The 16,814-nt window shown below is 69.3% G+C and overlaps 4 protein-coding genes across 4 annotated transcripts; 2 read left to right on the top strand and 2 right to left on the bottom strand.

The window, feature by feature from the left end:
- Positions 1-634: 634 nt before the first annotated feature.
- On the top strand, positions 635-2,147 carry OGG1 (8-oxoguanine DNA glycosylase). The gene is made up of 7 exons (XM_086470333.1): positions 635-744; positions 837-1,105; positions 1,173-1,352; positions 1,432-1,610; positions 1,686-1,827; positions 1,906-1,955; positions 2,043-2,147. The coding sequence occupies exons 1-7, from the start codon at positions 635-637 to the stop codon at positions 2,145-2,147; spliced, it is 1,035 nt and encodes a 344-aa protein (XP_086326459.1).
- Positions 2,148-2,757: 610 nt separating this feature from the next.
- On the bottom strand, positions 2,758-5,885 carry CAMK1 (calcium/calmodulin dependent protein kinase I). Its single transcript, XM_086470536.1, has 12 exons — positions 5,868-5,885; positions 5,436-5,549; positions 4,644-4,775; positions 4,315-4,389; positions 4,106-4,244; positions 3,873-3,999; positions 3,711-3,786; positions 3,490-3,602; positions 3,306-3,384; positions 3,115-3,202; positions 2,894-3,020; positions 2,758-2,813 (listed from the first exon to the last, which is right to left on the bottom strand). Exons 2-12 carry the CDS (start codon positions 5,519-5,521, stop codon positions 2,758-2,760), a joined length of 1,098 nt encoding a protein of 365 aa, XP_086326662.1. The 5' UTR covers positions 5,522-5,549; positions 5,868-5,885.
- Positions 5,886-6,748: 863 nt separating this feature from the next.
- TADA3 (transcriptional adaptor 3) lies at positions 6,749-9,008 on the bottom strand. Its single transcript, XM_086470167.1, has 8 exons — positions 8,802-9,008; positions 8,429-8,679; positions 8,163-8,268; positions 7,818-7,959; positions 7,545-7,648; positions 7,337-7,446; positions 7,037-7,222; positions 6,749-6,941 (listed from the first exon to the last, which is right to left on the bottom strand). Exons 1-8 carry the CDS (start codon positions 9,006-9,008, stop codon positions 6,749-6,751), a joined length of 1,299 nt encoding a protein of 432 aa, XP_086326293.1.
- A 790-nt stretch (positions 9,009-9,798) lies between these two features.
- Positions 9,799-16,546, top strand: LOC104345624 (tubulin monoglycylase TTLL3). The gene is made up of 15 exons (XM_086470332.1): positions 9,799-9,819; positions 10,013-10,131; positions 10,527-10,638; positions 10,717-10,812; positions 12,953-13,040; positions 13,215-13,297; positions 13,439-13,567; positions 13,653-13,767; positions 13,869-13,982; positions 14,252-14,420; positions 14,493-14,641; positions 14,717-14,963; positions 15,043-15,481; positions 15,565-15,912; positions 16,313-16,546. The coding sequence occupies exons 1-15, from the start codon at positions 9,817-9,819 to the stop codon at positions 16,544-16,546; spliced, it is 2,445 nt and encodes an 814-aa protein (XP_086326458.1). The 5' UTR covers positions 9,799-9,816.
- The last annotated feature ends 268 nt before the right edge of the window (positions 16,547-16,814 follow it).

Below are 16,814 nucleotides of genomic sequence, written 5' to 3'. Positions count from 1 at the left end.
GGGGGGCTGGAGGGGCGGCCCCCCCGTGCCCCTCGCTCCCTCCCTCCCTCCTCACTCTCACATTCCCGGTGCCCGCTCCCCCAGCCCGCGGCTCTCCGGGATGTTGTTCTGGCCGCCGCCTCGCCCCGGGGCTGCCGCCCCCCACCCCTCCCCTGCTCCGCGTTGCCCCCCCACCCCCGGGCCCGGCCCCGCGCTCGGACGTTGTTTGTATTTATTTTGAAGGAAGAAAAAAAAATCTATTGATTCTTAGAAAATAAACCTCCGCTGCGGGGGGGGGAGGGGACGGGGCGGACACGTGCGGCCGCCGCTGGGCCGCGCTTCCGGGGTCAGGCGGGCCGCGGCCGGAAGTTGGGCTAGAGCGTCGCCGGCGGAGGCGTGCGCTCTGCCTGCGCGGAGAGGAACTCTATGGTGAGAGAGCGGCGGGGATGGCGGGAACGGGGCTGGGTAGGGGGGGCGGCTGGGAGCCCCGGGAGGGGGGGCTGTGGGGTGGGCGCGGGCAGCAGCGGGGGGTTTCGAGGTGGCACGGCGGGGGGGAGGCCCGGGGAGCTGGGGGGGGTGGGGGGGGCGGGCGGTGCCTGACCCCCCTCTCCGCGTCCGTGGGGCAGGGGGGCGCAGCCGGCGTCCCACGGCCCCCATGAAGCTGCGGGACACCCCCTCGGCCTGCCCGTCGCTGTGGCGCTGCCTGCCCTGCCCGCCGGCCGAGCTGCGCCTGGACCTGGTGCTGGCGTCGGGGCAGACCTTCCGGTGAGACAGCCCGGGGGTCCCGGTGCCCGGCGTCGCCGTGACCACCACCCGGTGGGGGTCAGGCCCGGCCGCGACGTCCCCGTGTGCGGCAGGTGGCGGGAGAGCAGCCCGGGGTCCTGGACGGGCGTGATGGGCGGCCGCGTCTGGACGCTGAGGCAGGACCGGGACCACCTCTGGTACACGGTGTACAGCGAGGAGGAGGAGGAGGACGGGGGTCCCGCCGAGGCGGCGAAGCCGGACGGTGCTGAGACGGACCGGATCCTGCGCGACTACTTCCAGCTGGACGTGGGGCTGCCGGCCCTGTACCGCGCCTGGGGGGCGGCCGACCCCCTCTTCCGTAAGGTGGCTGCCGAATTCCCAGGTGAGGCGGACGCGGTGGGACGGCCGCAGCACCCACCCGGCGCCTGCTCACCGTGTCCCGCTGGCAGGGGTGCGGGTGTTGCGGCAGGACCCCGTCGAGTGCCTCCTCTCCTTCATCTGCACCTCCAACAACCACATCTCCCGCATCACCGCCATGATCGAGCGCCTCTGCCAGGCCTTTGGCCGCCGCCTCTGCCACCTCGACGCCCAGCCCTTCCACGCCTTCCCCTCGATCTCGGCGCTCACAGGTCTGCCGTCACCCCGCCGCTACGGCCCTGCCACGGCCTCGCCTGCATCCACCCACGTCCCTCCGCTGTCTCCCTGCAGGCACTGATGCCGAGGCCCGGCTGCGGGCGCTGGGCTTTGGGTACCGGGCCAAGTTTGTCAGCGGGAGCGCACGGGCCATCGCCGAGGGGCTCGGCGCCGAGGGGCTGCACCGGCTGCGCGCTGTCCCCTACGCTGAGGCCAGGAGGGTGCTGTGCACCCTGCCCGGTGTGGGTGCCAAGGTGGGTGCCGGGGCGGGAGGAGGGCGGTGGGGAGCAGGGGCCAGCGGCGGGGCTGACGGTGCTGCCCGGCAGCAGGTTGCCGACTGCGTCTGCCTGATGGCCCTGGACAAGGCGGAGGCGGTGCCGGTGGACACCCATGTCTGGCGCATCGCGCGGCAACGCTACGGCGCAGCGGTGGGCGGTAGGAGCTTGACCCCTCGGGCCCACCAGGAGATCGGTGAGGGCAGGGCTGGGCCCTGATGCACGACCCATAGTACCGGTGGCCCTGGCGCTGGCGCTCACTCTCTCTCCACAGGCGACTTCTTCCGGGGGCTGTGGGGCCCCCGAGCTGGCTGGGCGCAGGCGGTGAGTACCCCCCTCCCGGGCACCCCGGGGCTCAGCCCTCGCCCCCCACCGCGGCCATACCCACTCCTTCGTCTCTCCCCACACCAGGTCCTCTTCTGCGCTGACCTCCGCCAGGGCCAGGAGCCAGCCGGCAGCCAGGATCAGGCCTGGAGGGGCCGAGGCTGTGACAGCCGTGGGGACGGGCCCCCCTAGGGACACCCCAGGAGGAACAGAGCCCCCGAGTCAGCAGCTTGGCGGGTGAACACCGCACCTGCTCCCACCCTGGGATGCACAGGGGTGTGGGCAGCTGCCTGTCCCCTGCCCCCTGTGTGCTTGGGGAGAGCTGCTGCCCTGGGCAGGGAGGCTGGGGGGGGTCGGGGCTCTGTCCAGGCCCCCCCCAGGGCAGAGCCGAGCCAAGCCGCGTTGGCCTCTTGCCTTTATTACAAGCAATAAAATAGAAACATCCATTTGGAAAATTCTCCTTGAACATGCTGGGGGGAGGGAGTGTGGCGCAGTGCCAGGGCAGGCGTAGGGGGGAGGGAGCGGGTGGGGGAGGGAGGGGGGCCCGGGGCACAGCCCCGAGCCGGGGGGGAGGCTCCTGGGGACCGCCCCTGCCCCAATGCAGAGCTCTGCTGTTGAGCCTGTGGTGGGGGTGGCAGCCCCACACACCCGGCGCAGGGTGCCCCAACACCGTCCCCCCTGCTCCAGCACTGCGGGGCCCCCACCCCACGCTGTGTCCACAGGAGGGATGGACCCACCCCCCCCCCCCCCAGACCCCTCCGTGGCCCCCCCCCCCCCGGGATGTGGCTATGCGGGGCGGTGCTCAGTCTGGCAGGAGGCGCTGAGCTCTGTTCATGGGCAGGCGCCCGCAGTCCGACCCTGCGTGGAGGAGAGGGGTGAGAGCCTGACAGCAGCCCTGGGAGGTGTGGAACGGGGATTGGGGGGGGGTCGGGGCTTACCATTGCTGGTGCCCCCCCCGAGCCGCTCGCCGGGGCTGGTGGGAGTTGTCTGCCCAGGGCCCTCCTGGCTGGTTCCCAGCTGCAGCTTCCTCATGTGTCTTACCACCGCCGTGGCGTTGAAGGCTTGCTGGCGACGCCACAGCGTCCATCACCTGGCATGGCGTGCCTGGGGGGGGGTCCCACTGACCCCCCCCAGCAGCCCCCCGGCACCCCGCACTCACCTTCCACTTGCTCTTTGCAAAGTTCTTCTTGATCTGCTCGCTCACCGACTGGTGGATGTTCTTGTCCAGGGCCGTGTCCCCAGCGATCCTGGGGTGGGGTGGGGGGGGGTGTCAGCGGGGACCTCCTCTGCCCCACAGCTGCCGTGTGGTGAGCTGAAAGGGGGGCAGACAGCAGCAGGATCCCCCCTTACCAGGGATGCTGCAGGGCTTGCTCACAGGTGAAGCGCTTGCTGGGGTCTTTCTCCATCAGGTGCTGGATGAAGTCCTTGGCTGGGACGGGGCACGGGGCAGCCGTGAGCCTCACCACTGCCCCCCCAGCTACCGCAACACCAGGCCAGCATCCCAGCCCCCACCGCCCCGGTGGTCCCGGCTCACCCGAGTCCGAGATGTCGTCCCAGTAGGGTGAGTCAAACTCGTACTCGGCCCGCAGGATCTGCTCAAAGAGCTTGGCATCGTTCTCGTCGTAGAAAGGGGGGTAACCGCAGAGCCTGGGGGGGTGGGGGTGGCGGGGAGGGGAGGGGGACGCTGGCCCCGGGTGGCCCCAGGGGCCCAGGCCCCCACAGAGGGGGGTAGGGGTGGGGGTGGGAGGTACGTACAGGATGTAGGCGATGACCCCGATGGACCAGCAATCCACCGCCTTGCTGTAGGGCTTCTGCGCCAGCACCTCGGGGGCTGAGGGGGGGAGGGGGAGGGCAGGGGTGAGGGGGGACCCCAGCCCCGGGGGGACACACCCCAATCCCGCACCGGCAAGCGCTCACCCACATAGCCAGGGGTGCCACAGGCCGTGGACATGACGCTGCCGCAGCCCTCGATCTTCGACAGCCCAAAGTCACTGATCATGATCTTGGAGTCCTCATCCAGGCTGTAATAGAGCAGGTTCTCGGGCTGCGGGGAAGGGGGCATCAGGGAGAGGTGACACCGAGGTCCCTTCCCTGCCACCGCGACGGAGGGGGGGGGCTGTGTGCGTGCCTCCCCACCCCCCCCCCCTCACCTTCAGGTCGCGGTGGACAATGCCCATGTCGTGCAGGTACTTGACGGCGTCGAGGATCTGCCGGATCAGGGCGCTGGCGTCCCGCTCGGTGTAGAAGCCCTTCTCCACGATGCGGTCAAAGAGCTCCCCCCCCGAGACCCTGAGGGAAGGGCAGCGCCGGTCAGCACGGAGACCCCTGGACCCCCCTGGACCCCCCTGATGTCACGCACAGCTGCATGATGAGGTAGAGGTGGGTGCCGCTCTCGTAGATGTCATCCAAGGCCACAATGTTGGGGTGCTTGATCCTGCGGGGGAGGGGAGACACGGGGGGTGAGGGGGCTCCCAGCTGCCCCCCACCCCACCCCCCACCAGACACGGAGCAGCTGGGCTCTGCCCCGTGGGGTGTCACGCGCCGCCAGCTATTTTGGGCGCTGCCGATAACACCCGGCGATGGGTGCTGGCAGTGGGGAGCTGTGCCGGGTGCTGGGGGGAGCGGGGAACGGGGATGGACACACAGTGCAGAGTGGGACCCCCACCCTGGCACTGGGACAGCCCTTACTTGTGGAGGACGGCAATCTCGTTCTCGATGCTGGTCTCCTTCCCCTCCAGCGCCTTTTTGGTAATGCACTTGATGGCCACCAGCTTCCGCGTCGCCTTCTCCTCCGCCAGGACCACCTCGGAGAAGGCCCCCCTGGGATGGGGGAGGGGGTGAATGTGAGAGGTGAGCGGGGCAGGGGGTGCTGCCGCTGCCGTGCCACGATTGCCATGGTGACAGGCAGAAAGTCCAGCTATTTATAGGAAAAAAAAGCAAATGGGAGCCTCCCGCTGGGACAGCCGGACATGGGCCCTGCTGGGGATGAGTGTCCGGCATCCCTCGGCTGTGGCTGCACCGTCCCCTTACCAAGCAGGATAAGGCCGTGGCGCTGCCGGCAGTCAGGGCTGAGCCGTGCCGGCGCTGAGCCCCCAGGTGGGTTTTGGCAGCCCTGTGGTGGCACCTGGTGGTGCCCAGGTGGGGCAGGTGGCGGGCAGCGTGCTCGCACCTCGCCGGGCCCTAAGCCTTGCCGTAATTAACCTGCTAATCCGGCCTAAGAGCCTTATGGTGCTTCGGGCACCGCCAGACACCCCTCCGCGAGCCGGGTGACCACCACCGGGCCACCCTCGGTGCGGCATCCCGCACAACCACGGCAGGCAGCACCCCAAACCCCCTACCCCACCACCCCCCCCGCCACGCCAGTTCCACGCACCGGGTTTGGCAAAGCCGTAGGGGCCGGCTTTTCGGCATCACCAGTGTTTTTGTCACCGGTGGGGATATGGCACCCCCCCCCACCACCCCACCCGTCCTGCGACTCACGTGCCCAGGACCTCTCGGAAGTCGTAGATTCGCCGAATATCGTCGGTCCTTTTCTTCCAGCTGGGCCCATCTTGCCCCAGCGGCATGGTGCCCCGTGGGGACACCCACTCCCACCTGTGACACGAGTGGGGGAACACACGCTGGGCCCCCTCCCGCTGCCCGCCTGCCCCGTGCCTGCCGGGCGGGCGCGGGGTGGGCGGACAACGGGAGGGAACCGAGAAACACGTGTGGGTGCTTGCGGGGTGGGTGGCTGTCCCCACCCACACGTGTCACCGGGTACAGCCGCCCCGGGCGGGACACGCGTGGGAAAAGGGCTACGCACACCCCCCCCCCCCCGCCGCCCCGGTCCTTTACGCCGCCGCCGGTTGGGTTCCGCGCGTGGGTATCGTTTCCGCGCGTGGGTACCCCGCCCCCGCCCCGCCCCGCCCTTACCGACGGTGCTGCGGTGGCGGCGACGGCCCCGTCCCCGGAGCGGCGGTGACTCCTCCCGGCGCGGACAGCGCTGACGTCAAGGGGAGGGGCGGGGCCACGCCCAAGCGCCGCCAATGGGAGGGAAGGGGGACACGCGTGACCGCGGGGCGGGTGGACAGGGACGGGGACACGCGTGGCGCGACGGCGACTGGGGGGGGGGGCGCGGGAAATGCGTCCGTGGGTTGACACGGGTGGGTGCGTTGAAGGACAGCCCCGGCGCTGCCCACCCACCCTCCCACAGCCCAGGGGACCACCCAGCTCCCCCCACACTGGCAGGACACCCCCCACACCCCCCCCACGGCGTCCCCAAGGCCACCACACCATCACCTGCACCGGGCTGCCTTTATTGCCCATGCACGTGGCAGCAGAAACGACCGGTACATGGAGAGCACGGCCACCCCCCGACACTGTGCCCCCCCCCCCGCCCACCCTGTGGAGGTCGAGATTCCCCCCGCGGGGCCGTGGGGAGGGACAGCGGACCGTAGGAGCTTGTCCACCACATCCGTGTCGTCTGTCCCCCCTGCCACGGCCTGGCTGATGTCACCCTCCCAGAATAACAGAGGGAGCTTGGGGGCGGGGGGGGGGGGGCAGAAGTCGCCAGCCAGGAGGGGGCATTCCCGGGAGGGACCCCCTGCACCTCCACGGGGTCCCCAGTCTGGGTCGGTGACAGCCCTGTGCAGGGAGGGGACAACAGCCGTGACCTGCGTGGGGAGGCCGTGCCGGAGGGCTGTGCCCCTTCCATCCCACGCCGGCAGGCAGCCTGCGGGTGACGAGGGCACGGCCACCACCCCTGGCTGCCGAAGTCCACGGCAGGGAGGGGGGGCGGTCCTCGGCCCCCCCCGCTACCCATCCAACAGCTTGAGGATGCTCTCCCGCTCCTTCAGGGTCTTCCAGGCCTGGTCCTTCTCCTTCTTGGTGGGCGTGCGCTTCTTCTGCCGGGCGGCCATGATCTTGCGGAAGGCGTCCATCACCTCGTTGTCGGCCATGCGGACGCGCTGGCGCAGCTCCTGCCGGTGCAGCTCCTCCTTGGCCAGCCTGGAGGACACACAGACACACACCGACACACACACAGGGGGTGTCAGGGCCCGCCAGGCGGCCCCCTGCCCGCGCCTGTCCCTGCCCACTCTCACCGCAGCAGCTCGTGCTTCTTGGCCCGGTTGTGCGCGCTGAGGGCCTTCAGCTCCGCCTGCCTCTTGCGCAGCTCGGCCAGCACCTCGTCCTCCGAGTCCTCGGCCGGCCGGTCCTCTGACTCCAACAAGCCCTGGGCCACCAGCTCCTCCTTGATCCGCCCCTCCAGTGACTTGGTGTGGGGGACGCTGCCGAGGCAGAGAGCGGCCGCTGACCCACCACACGCCCTTTGCTCCCCGTGACTCGCTGGGGCGGGGAAGCCATGGGCAACACTGAGCTCTGGGCCCACCTCAGCTGCTCACCTGAAGGGCTTGTTCTGGCTGCGGGGAGACGTGCCGGCACCGTCGGCTCCCGAGTCCTTGCCGGCGATCTCAGGGATGGGGGAGTCCTCGACGGGGGAGATGATGTTCTCCTAGTGAGAGGAGCACAAGGGAACGGTCAGAGCGCTGGACTGTGGCAGTGCTGCCCCGCAGAGCCAAGCCACGGCACAGCCCCACGGGGCCCACTCACCTCCACAAGGGCCTGCAGGAGACGCTGTGTCAGCGGCCCGAAGGGACACCCGTCCTCTGGCTGCTCATGCTGGGCCTCTGACTTCTTCAGCAGAGCATCGACGTCTGGGAGGAGGCGGGAGGGGGAACAAAATGACCCCAAAGACACGGAGGTGAGCAGCGGGGCAGGACAGCCTCTACTGCAGGGGTGCAGGGTGAGGGGCCAGGGCTCAGCTCCACTGGCTGAGGGTGCTTGCAGCCCCTCTGGGCAAAGGGGGGTGGGGGACAAGGGCACCTTTGGTGTCCAGCTCGGTCAGCGGGCCCAGGACGCCTTTCTTTTTGTCAGCAGCAGCTGCCGCCCGGGCTCCGTCCTTCTGCTCCTCCAGCAGGTCCTCCTGGGCCCAGCGTTGGGAGTAATGCTTCCCCAGGGGTGGGATCTGTGAGAGCAGGGTTTGGCACAGCTCCCAGAGCCCCTCAACCTCACCCCCCGCCTCCTGCCCAGCACCACGGCGTCATCCCCAGGCAGGAATATTCGCTGTGAGGCGCGGGAGGGGATGGAGCAGCCAAGGGATGCAGGGAATGGGGAGAGAAGGCAGGGAACGGGAAAGGGAGGCACCATGTGAGCTCGGGAGTTTTTCACCTTGTAATGCTCAGCCTCATCCTCCGGCGGCTTGAGCAGCTCCTCCAGGACTCTGACCTCCTCGTTGGTGAGATCGGCACAGTACGGCTCCACCGACGCCCAGAACCTGCAAGGACGGATGAACTGTGAGGAAGAGCTGCAGGGGAGCTGACACACCCCCCGTTCCCCCCTGGGGTACCTCTTCCCTCAGGCTGGAGGCAGCCCCTTGTGCCGGGTGCTGCAAGGAAGGAGACGGATGATCCCAACACCCCCCAATCGCCACACACCTGTTCGGAGCATCGTTTTTGGGAATGCGGGGCACGTCAATGGGATCATCCGGGAACTCGTATTCCTGGATCTTGGGCTGCAGGTTCTTGGACTTGGGCCGGCCGGGGCCAGGCCCGGTCCCGTGGCCCCCTTTGCCCTCCAGCTTCTGCTTCTTGGGCTTCCCATGTTTGACAGAGGGGCCCACATCGTGGTCCTTGCTCAGCTTCAGGAACCGCCGGTCGCCCTTCTTGTCCTGCCAGTCCGTGAGGATCTGGAAGAGAGCGATGCCCCGTCGGGTCCCGTGCCCGGTGCTGGTCAGGGATGGACCGGAGGCAGTCCCCTTGGCAGGAAGGAGCAGGACAGGGAGCCACCCTATGGCTGCGGTCCCGGCACCTGGGTCTCGGCCTCCAGGACGCGGAGGCGGCGGCTGGCGGAGGACAGCAGCGTCTCCAGCTCCAGCTGCAGCGTGTCCAGCTCCTCGATGCCGATGCCGTCATCCTCGGAGCGGGCCAGCACGGCCGTGTACCGGGGGCACACCTTCACGTGGTCCACCGACTTGAAGTCGTGGAACTGCAGCGGGCAGTCCTTCAGCTCGCTCATGGCGGCGGGGTCCGGGCACCGCGGGGGCACCGCGGGGGCACCGGGGGCGCTATGGGGGAACAGAGGGGGGCACGGGGTGCTACGGGGGAACCGTGGGGCACCGGGGAAACCGTGGCCAGGGGAAGCTGAGAGGAAAGGGAGCGGAGCGGGAGGCTACGGGGGAGCCGGGGGGCACCGGGGGCGCTGAGGGGAACCGGGGGCAGATCACCGAGGAGCTGAGGTGAGCCGAGGGGTGGATCACCGGGGAACAAGGCGGGGGACGGCACCGGGGCGCTGAGGGACACCTGAGGGCTCTGCACCGGGGCGCTGAGGAGGCCGCAGGAGGCGCGGAGGAGCGGCGGGTGCCGCGGGCGGGGCGGGGGCGGCGGGATCGCCGCGGGGCCGGGCCGGGCCTAGGCCGCTCGCCCTTTCCGGCCGCCGTACGCTGCGGGTGCCCCGCCCCGCGCTCCCCCATTGGCGCAGCCGCGCCCAACGCCCACCGCTCATTGGTCCGGCCCTCTCTCCATCTCCCTTCCCTAATATGGAAGCGATGACAGGAGCGTACCAAGCGCGGCAGGGCTCAAGGGGGGCTGTCTTGTAGGATCCCGCCATCGCCACGGGCCGCCGCCACTGCGACCGTTCCCCAGCGCCGCCTCGTCGCCGCATCGCCGCTCTGTCCTGCGGACAGAACACTCTGTGGCTGCCCGGGCCCTAGACGCGGGGCGGGAACCTCCCGCCTCCCCCCGCCCACCGCAGTGGGAGTTCCCGCGCATCCCGGAAGAGGGGACCGGCCACTTCCGCCTGCCGGGACCGGACCGCAGCCGCCACCATGGTAGGGCGGAGGGCGCCGGGGCTAGGGCGGAGGGCGCCGGGGCTGGGCCGGGGGCTGGGGTGGCGGGCAGGGATGAGGGGGCTGGGGCTGGGGCTGGGGCTGGGGCTGGGGCTGGGGTGCAGTGGGGTCGGGGGGCAGGCGGCGGGGCCGGGCCCAGGGCGGGCCGGGGGCTGACGCCGCCGTGTCCCCGCAGACCGCCACGCTGCGCCCGTACCTGAACGCGGTGCGCGCCACGCTGCAGGCCGCGCTGTGCCTGGAGAACTTCTCCTCGCAGGTGGTGGAGCGGCACAACAAGCCCGAGGTGGAAGTCAGGTACGGCGGCGGGAGGGGTGGGGGGGGACACACACCGATGGAGCCCTGCTTCGGCCGGGCTGCCTGCCCCGGGGATGGCTGGCTGGTCCTTGCCGTGGTGCTGCCGGTTCGCTGGGCAACGCGGTTGCAGCCGTGCAGGCTTCCGTACGCACCGGCTGCTGCCCCTTAGTCACAGGGTTGGTGGCAGCAGGGAGCCGAGGAGCCGCAGGGAGGATCTAGCAGGGGACCGGGGGAGGGTGTGCCTTGGGGCTGGGCGCCTCCAGGAGGCAGAGAGTGTCCTGCAGCAGCGTGAAGCAAAATCTCCGCGTTTCTGTGATGCCTGCGGCTCCCCATCCCCGTGTCTGACCAGTAAATGCCGCCTTCTGAGTCAGTTCCTGCCCTTCCTCTGCTTGCAGGAGCAGCAAAGAGCTGCTGTTGCAGCCGGTGATCATCAGCAGGAACGAGAAGGAGAAGGTCCTCATCGAGGGCTCCATTAACTCCGTGCGTGTCAGCATTGCAGTGAAGCAGGTGAGGTGAGGGCGCGGGCAGCGGGCTGGCAGCTCATGCCTAGGGCGAGGGAACCTCACTTCCCTTTCCTCAACCCAGGCTGATGAGATCGAGAAGATCTTGTGCCACAAATTCATGCGCTTCATGATGATGAGGGCCGAGAATTTCTTCATCCTGCGCAGGAAGCCTGTGGAGGTGAGGTGACAGGGAGGGGGCAGAGCAGCTCTTGGCTCTGCCCCTGACACCGGGGGTGGGGTCTCTGGTGAGGAACTGAGATGTCAGGTCTCTTGGTCAGTGGCCTGGGCACTGATCCCTAGGGCGCTTCTCTCTTCCTCAGGGCTACGACATCAGCTTCTTGATCACAAACTTCCACACGGAGCAGATGTACAAGCACAAGCTGGTGGACTTTGTCATCCATTTCATGGAGGAGATCGACAAGGAGATCAGCGAGATGAAGCTCTCTGTCAATGCCAGGGCCCGCATCGTGGCAGAGGAGTTCCTCAAAAACGTGAGGCTCTCCAACGCGAGGAGGCGGGCCCTTTCTTTTGGGAGCAGGGTGTAGGGCTCAAAGCCAGCGTGACCCTCGTGCCCAGAGCCCCTCCATCCCACCTGTGGGGACGGTGGTGACGTTCTGCCCAAGGAACCTCCTGGGGACGGGGCGGGGAGGATGCCCAGGGGTGCTCACACCCCCTTTGCTCCTGAAGTGCCAGCTTTTGAGACCCCTCAGGGCGTGTTCAGGGGCGGGCAGCAGCAGGACGCGGCCCTTTCGGTGCCTGCTATGATGAGACGTGCAGTGGGAGGAGCTGAGCCTGGATCTGTGGGATCAGCGGCCGCCCTTGGCCTCTCCGCCCCCCCCCCCCCCCCCCCCCCCCCCCCCACTGACAGGGAGGGCGAAGGGGGCTGGAGGAGCACCCTGGGGACAGGGACTGATGGCCGCGTGTCTTCTCCTCTCGCCTTCCAGTTTTAGGCCGTGGTGCAGGACCCCGTGGCTCCCCGACGCTTGTGCCTGCCGGGCACCGTGCCTGCGCCTGCTCCCGCTCCCCCCGCGGGCGGGTGGGCCGGGTCCCGCTGCCCCTCGCTGGGCCGGGAGCAGCCCCCGCCTGCGGCAGAGCGGCCCCGGTCGCTGTCCCTGTCTCGTCTCGTTTTTTAAACGGTCTCGTTTGCTGTAACCGCTGCCTCCGCCTCTTCCCTCCGTCCCGCCGCGCCGGAGGGACCTGCGGCACCGTGGGGCGGGCGGGGGCGGGGCCTGGCGGGCGGGGGCGGGGCCTGGCGGGCGGGGGCGGGGCCTGGCGGGGCGCCGTGGCAACGGTAAACAGAGGGAGCGGCAACGGCAAAGAGAGAGGGCGGCACCGACGGTGCGGGCAGGGCCCGGGGGTGGGAAGACAGGGATATGGGAGGTGCCTGGAGGAGAAGGGTGTGAAGGGGGGCTGGGGGGCACCGTGGGGGGTGGGAGGGGCGTCTCTGGGGGTGGGGCATGAAAGGGTTTGTTGGGGAGTGCAGGGGAGCTGGGGGGGGGGCTGTAGGCAGGGGGGTGTGGGCACAGGGGGACTGCACGCCTGGCACTGAGGTCTGGCGTTTGTTCCCCTCTTTGGGGCGGTGGAGCCAAGGGCTGGGTCAGGGGCCCTGCTGTCACAGCAGTGCTGGGGTTGGGGGGCTGCATGCTGCACTGGACCCCCACCTTAGTCCTCAGAGGGGTGAGGGTTTGGAGGACCCACTCGGCGCCTGGGGGAGGCAGAGACACACGGAGCTCCCCTTGCCCTCAGGCCATTGTTGGACAGTGCCACAGGGAGAACAGCACGGGGAGCACGCAGACTCCTGGCCAGGAGCGGTGTTTGCCTTCGGGGGGGCTGTTGCCAGAGAACGAGGTGTCCTGGCTGTCCCCCGTTCTGCCAGACTGGGGATAAGGGCACAGCAAGGAAGCCGGTCATTTTGGGGGGCACCCAGGGCACCAGCATGATGCTCAGCGGGTTGGTGAATGCGGTGCCGGGGACCCCCGGCTTGGTCAGGCAGAGGCAGGCAGGTAGGTGCCTTCTCCCCCTCCCTGCCCACCCCACGGGGCTGGGGACGTGGGGCCAGCAGCTCAGCTGGGGCTGTGCTCACAGGGCAGGCAGCGCCCGCCACCACTGGCCGCCGTGGCTGCCGCCGCCCCTTGCTCGACCCTGAGAGGCTCAAGAGGGCCAAGCTGCACGTGGAGAGGGCCATCAAGGTGAGGGGCCTGATGTCCCACCCCCCAGCACGCCTTGTACTTGCATTTAGTGCATCTGTGGCTCGGGGCTGAGAGCTGAGCTGGGGGGAACCAGGGTGGGGCAGGCTGAGCTCTCGGGTCCCTCCCCAGGAGAAGAAGATCTTCTCGGTGCTGGGCTCCTACCCCATCATCCGCAGCCTGCTGCGGGCCCGGGGCTGGGTGGAGAGGAAGCTCCCTGGTGTGGGCAGCAAGCTGGAGCAGCAGCATGGCAGCCAGAAGAAGCAGCTGCAGGTGGAGGAAGAGGAGGAGGAGGAGGAGCAGCAAAGTGCTGGTGCTGAGCAGGGGGAGGCAGTGCTGGACCCAGCGCCAGAGTCAGCATGCTGTGGGGCACAGCCTTCCCTGGGGACCCCAGAGCCCCTGCGCTCTCCACGGCCACCTGAGGAGGAGGAGGAAGAGCTGTGCGACGAGGACCCTGATGGCATCCACGACCTCATGGTTAGCTGAGAGGGCCTAGGCTGAGCCCTGCCACAGACCCCAGCACCCTTCCCCTGGGGCCCACAAGCATGGGGCCAGCCTGGGGCAGGGGGTGAGGGTGGGCTGGGGACTCCATGCCTCACCCTGGTGCCCCCTGCGCAGTCCTGCCTGGTGCGGAACCAAGTGCCATATTTCATGTGGATGAACCGCCGCGATGCCGTCGACTGCCGGCTGCTGCAGCAGGACCAGGTGGTGAACCACTATGCCCGGGTGGCTGCCTTCACTACCAAGGTGGGAGCCTGGAGCCCCCTGGGGCGGGGAGGGAACACGACAGGGGTGTGGGGGGCCAGCAGGACTGCCACCATTCTCTAAACAGGAGGGGCTGTGCCTCAGCCTGCGAAACCTGCCCTGGTTTGACCAAGCCGACCCTGACAGCTTCTTCCCCCGGTGCTACCGGCTGGTGGATGCAGACGAGCGGCAAGCCTTCATCGGTGAGCTCGGGGCCAGTGCCACCCTCTCCCCCGCCCGGGGCCGTTGCCCTTCTGCCCTCCCAGTGCTGGACCGCGTGAGGACAATGCCCCCCTCTTTGCAGAGGATTTCCGCCTGACAGCAGCTCGTAGCCTGCTCAAAGTGGCCCTGGAGAGGGCTGGGGACATGCCAGCAAGGACGGAGCAGCACCCAAAATCTGTCGAGGGGCCAGGTGACTGTGGGGAGCTGGGCCTGGCGGGGGGACAATAAGGAGTTGAGGGTCAGAGACACGTCCGGGGGCTGAGCTTGCGGGCTGAGCCTCTGCTCGGGACTGTGGCTTGGGACCCCCCACATTCCCTCCCGCCAGCCCACCTTATGGGTGCTCTTGCCCTCTGCCCATCCCTGCGCACCCGCAGCCACCCGTTGCAGAGGGAGGCTCTGCCGTGACCCCAAGGGTGGCACAGCAGGTCCCCAGAAGCCATGTCCCTCACCCCATTCCATCCGCAGCGGGGCTGGGGGCCCCTCTGCCCCCCCAGCTGGTGGAGGAGGCCCTGCAGGTCTGCAAGCAGCACCTGGGCAGCCTGAGGCACGAGGACATCGATGGGGACCCCCCGTCCGCCCGTATGACGGGCACCGCCTGGGAACGCTTCCTGCGGGGCTACTACAGCGTGGTGCAGTGAGTGCCGGGTGGGATGGGGGGGGACGCGGCTGTGGGGCTGCTGCTGAGTCCCGCCATGTCCCCCTGCAGCCAGGGGGCTGGGCTGGCGCTGAGCGGGGCGCAGCAGGAGCAGTGCCGGGCCCTGCTGCGGTGCCTGGGAGAGCGGTTGCCCCAGCTCGACATGGAGGGTGACCACAACGTCTGGATCCTCAAGCCCGGCGCCAAATCCCGTGGCAGGGGTAAGAAAGGCTGGGGGAAGCGGGGGCGCAGGCTCCCCGCCGAGGAGGTGTCCCACTGTCGCTGTGTCCCCCCAGGCATCGTCTGCACGGCGCAGCTGGAGGAGGTGTTGCGGCTGGCGGGGGGCTGCACGGCACCCTCGGCGCAGGCCAACAAGTGGGTGGTGCAGAAGTACGTGGAGCGGCCGCTGCTCATCTTCGGCACCAAATTCGACGTCCGGCAATGGTTCTTGGTGACTGACTGGAAACCACTGACCGTCTGGTTCTATCGAGAGAGTTACCTGCGCTTCTGCTCCTGCCCCTTCTCCCTCCGCCGCCTGGACCCGTGAGTGCCCCCTACCCCGGCACCCCCCACCCTGACACCCCGGCACCCTACTGACCCAGCCCCGCTCTCCCTGCCCCAGCACCCGGCACCTCTGCAACGTCTCCATCCAGAAACAGTACAGGCCAGCACGGGGCCGGCACCCCCAGCTGCCCCCCGACCAGATCTGGTCCAGCCGGCAGTTCCAGGCGTACCTGGCACAGGTGGGGCGGGCGGATGCCTGGCACCAGGTGATGGTGCCCGGCATGAAGGCGGCGGTGTTGGGCGCCCTGCGCAGCGCCCAGGACTTGGTGAGGTCCCGCAAGGGCAGCTTCGAGCTCTACGGGGCCGACTTTATCTTCGGGGAGGATTGCCAGCCCTGGCTGCTGGAGATCAACACCAGCCCCACCATGGAGCCCTCCTCGGCGGTGACAAGCCGGCTCTGCGCCAGAGTCCAGCGGGACACGCTGCGTGTGGTCATCGACCGCAGGGACGACCCCACCTGCCCCACCGGTGCCTTCGAGCTCATCTACAAGGAGGAGGTGTGCTGGGGGGGCTGGGGGGGGGGGGGGCAGGCAGTCCCCAGGCACCCTGAGTACTCACTGCCCACCGTGTCCCCCCACAGGCAGCCATGCCCGTGCCTCCGTACTTGGGGCTGAAGCTGATGGTGGAAGGCCGCTCCCTGACGAAGCCCCCGCCGGCACAACACCAACCCCAGGGCCAGCCCCGTGTCGCTGTGCCCAGTGCCCCCCAGCCCTCGGTGGCCACCGAGGTCCTCCAGCTGGGAGAAGTGCGGGGCAAGCTGGCTCCTCTGGAGCGACGGGGCCGCTGCTGCCCCCCCAGCTCTACCCACCCTCCATCACTGCAGCCCCCGGGGGGCTGCGCCAGGAGCCAGAGGCTGCCGCAGCTCAGCCGCCCGCAGGGGCAGCCCCGGGCAGCTCTGCCCCCGCTCAGTGTCTGTCCTCCGGCCAGGGTACCCATCCCGCCACCCCGGGGAGCCCCTGGGGGCCCTCAGGGATCTGCAGGACGGCATCCCTCCTCCTCTCCTGCCAGGGTGCTGCGCGTACCCAGGCTGGCACCCAATGCCGGGACCCTGGGCACTGCTGCGGGGAGGGGGCACCCAGCAGCTCCCACGGGGATGCAGAAGAGCTGTGGCACTGAAGGACACCCAGGAGGGAACAGCACCCTGCCCGTCCTAGCTGGGCTGACACAGCGGCACCCAGCTCCCCCTCACCCCAGCCAGTCCCAATTGCTGGGTGGGGGCACCCAGCTTACCCGCCGCAGGAGGTACAAAACACAGGTGTGATGGGAAGCCTGGGTGTCCTTCTGTGTGCGGGAGGGTGTGGGCACGGACAGGGCTGCACCGGGGACAGGGCTGCGGGCAGCAAGCGGGGCAGCTCCTCGGCTGGGGGCAGAGCGGGCAGGAAAAGCCGCCTCCGCTCCTGCCTGCCTGCAGTCAAGCCCTGCCAGACAGAGCCAGGGCAGCAGCGATGCCACCGTGCCCCGGCACTGGGAACCAGGCCGGGCACGGGGGTGGTGGCAGGGCTGCTGTCACTGTCTCTGCTTGGGACAGGGCGGTTGGTACCCCAGCAATGCCGCAGGGATAGCGACGAGGGACGTGTCTCGTGTGCCAAGAAAAGAAACGGGCGCTGAGCGACCCCAGCAGCAGGTGGGGGATTTAATGGGGTGGCAGAGGGGAGCGGGTTGGGGTGGGGGTCCCCCCATGGGTGCTAGGGCTCCTGGTGCCCGGGCAGCCCCAGGCGGTGCAGGGTGCACAGGAAGGGGGCAGGCGGGGGGGCGCAGAGCGGTCCCTGGGGCAGCACCAGCTCCTGCAGGTGGAGATGGAGCGGGAGGTGTCGGAGCTGCTGCGGGGAG

Source organism: Leptosomus discolor, chromosome 9, assembly GCF_034619465.1.
Source record: "Leptosomus discolor isolate bLepDis1 chromosome 9, bLepDis1.hap2, whole genome shotgun sequence".
NCBI lineage: Eukaryota > Metazoa > Chordata > Aves > Leptosomiformes > Leptosomidae > Leptosomus > Leptosomus discolor.
Note: the sequence above shows the minus strand (reverse complement) of the source record. Positions and strands in the feature narration are given on the sequence as shown.

Coding starts and splice junctions, on each gene's coding strand:
- OGG1 (XM_086470333.1), top strand. CDS start 635: ATGAAGCTGCGGGACACCCCCTCGGCCTGCCCGTCGCTGTGGCGCTGC. Junction 1,106..1,172: donor GGTGGCTGCCGAATTCCCAG/GTGAGGCGGACG, acceptor TCCCGCTGGCAG/GGGTGCGGGTGTTGCGGCAG. Junction 1,353..1,431: donor CTCGATCTCGGCGCTCACAG/GTCTGCCGTCAC, acceptor GTCTCCCTGCAG/GCACTGATGCCGAGGCCCGG.
- CAMK1 (XM_086470536.1), bottom strand. CDS start 5,521: ATGCCGCTGGGGCAAGATGGGCCCAGCTGGAAGAAAAGGACCGACGAT. Junction 3,603..3,710: donor GGGGTCATCGCCTACATCCT/GTACGTACCTCC, acceptor CCACCCCCCCAG/GCTCTGCGGTTACCCCCCTT. Junction 3,385..3,489: donor GGACGACATCTCGGACTCGG/GTGAGCCGGGAC, acceptor GCCCCGTCCCAG/CCAAGGACTTCATCCAGCAC.
- TADA3 (XM_086470167.1), bottom strand. CDS start 9,008: ATGAGCGAGCTGAAGGACTGCCCGCTGCAGTTCCACGACTTCAAGTCG. Junction 8,269..8,428: donor AAAAACGATGCTCCGAACAG/GTGTGTGGCGAT, acceptor CCGTCCTTGCAG/GTTCTGGGCGTCGGTGGAGC. Junction 7,447..7,544: donor TCCTGCAGGCCCTTGTGGAG/GTGAGTGGGCCC, acceptor TCCTCTCACTAG/GAGAACATCATCTCCCCCGT.
- LOC104345624 (XM_086470332.1), top strand. Junction 10,639..10,716: donor TCAGCATTGCAGTGAAGCAG/GTGAGGTGAGGG, acceptor TCCTCAACCCAG/GCTGATGAGATCGAGAAGAT. Junction 14,964..15,042: donor TCCCTCCGCCGCCTGGACCC/GTGAGTGCCCCC, acceptor TCCCTGCCCCAG/CACCCGGCACCTCTGCAACG.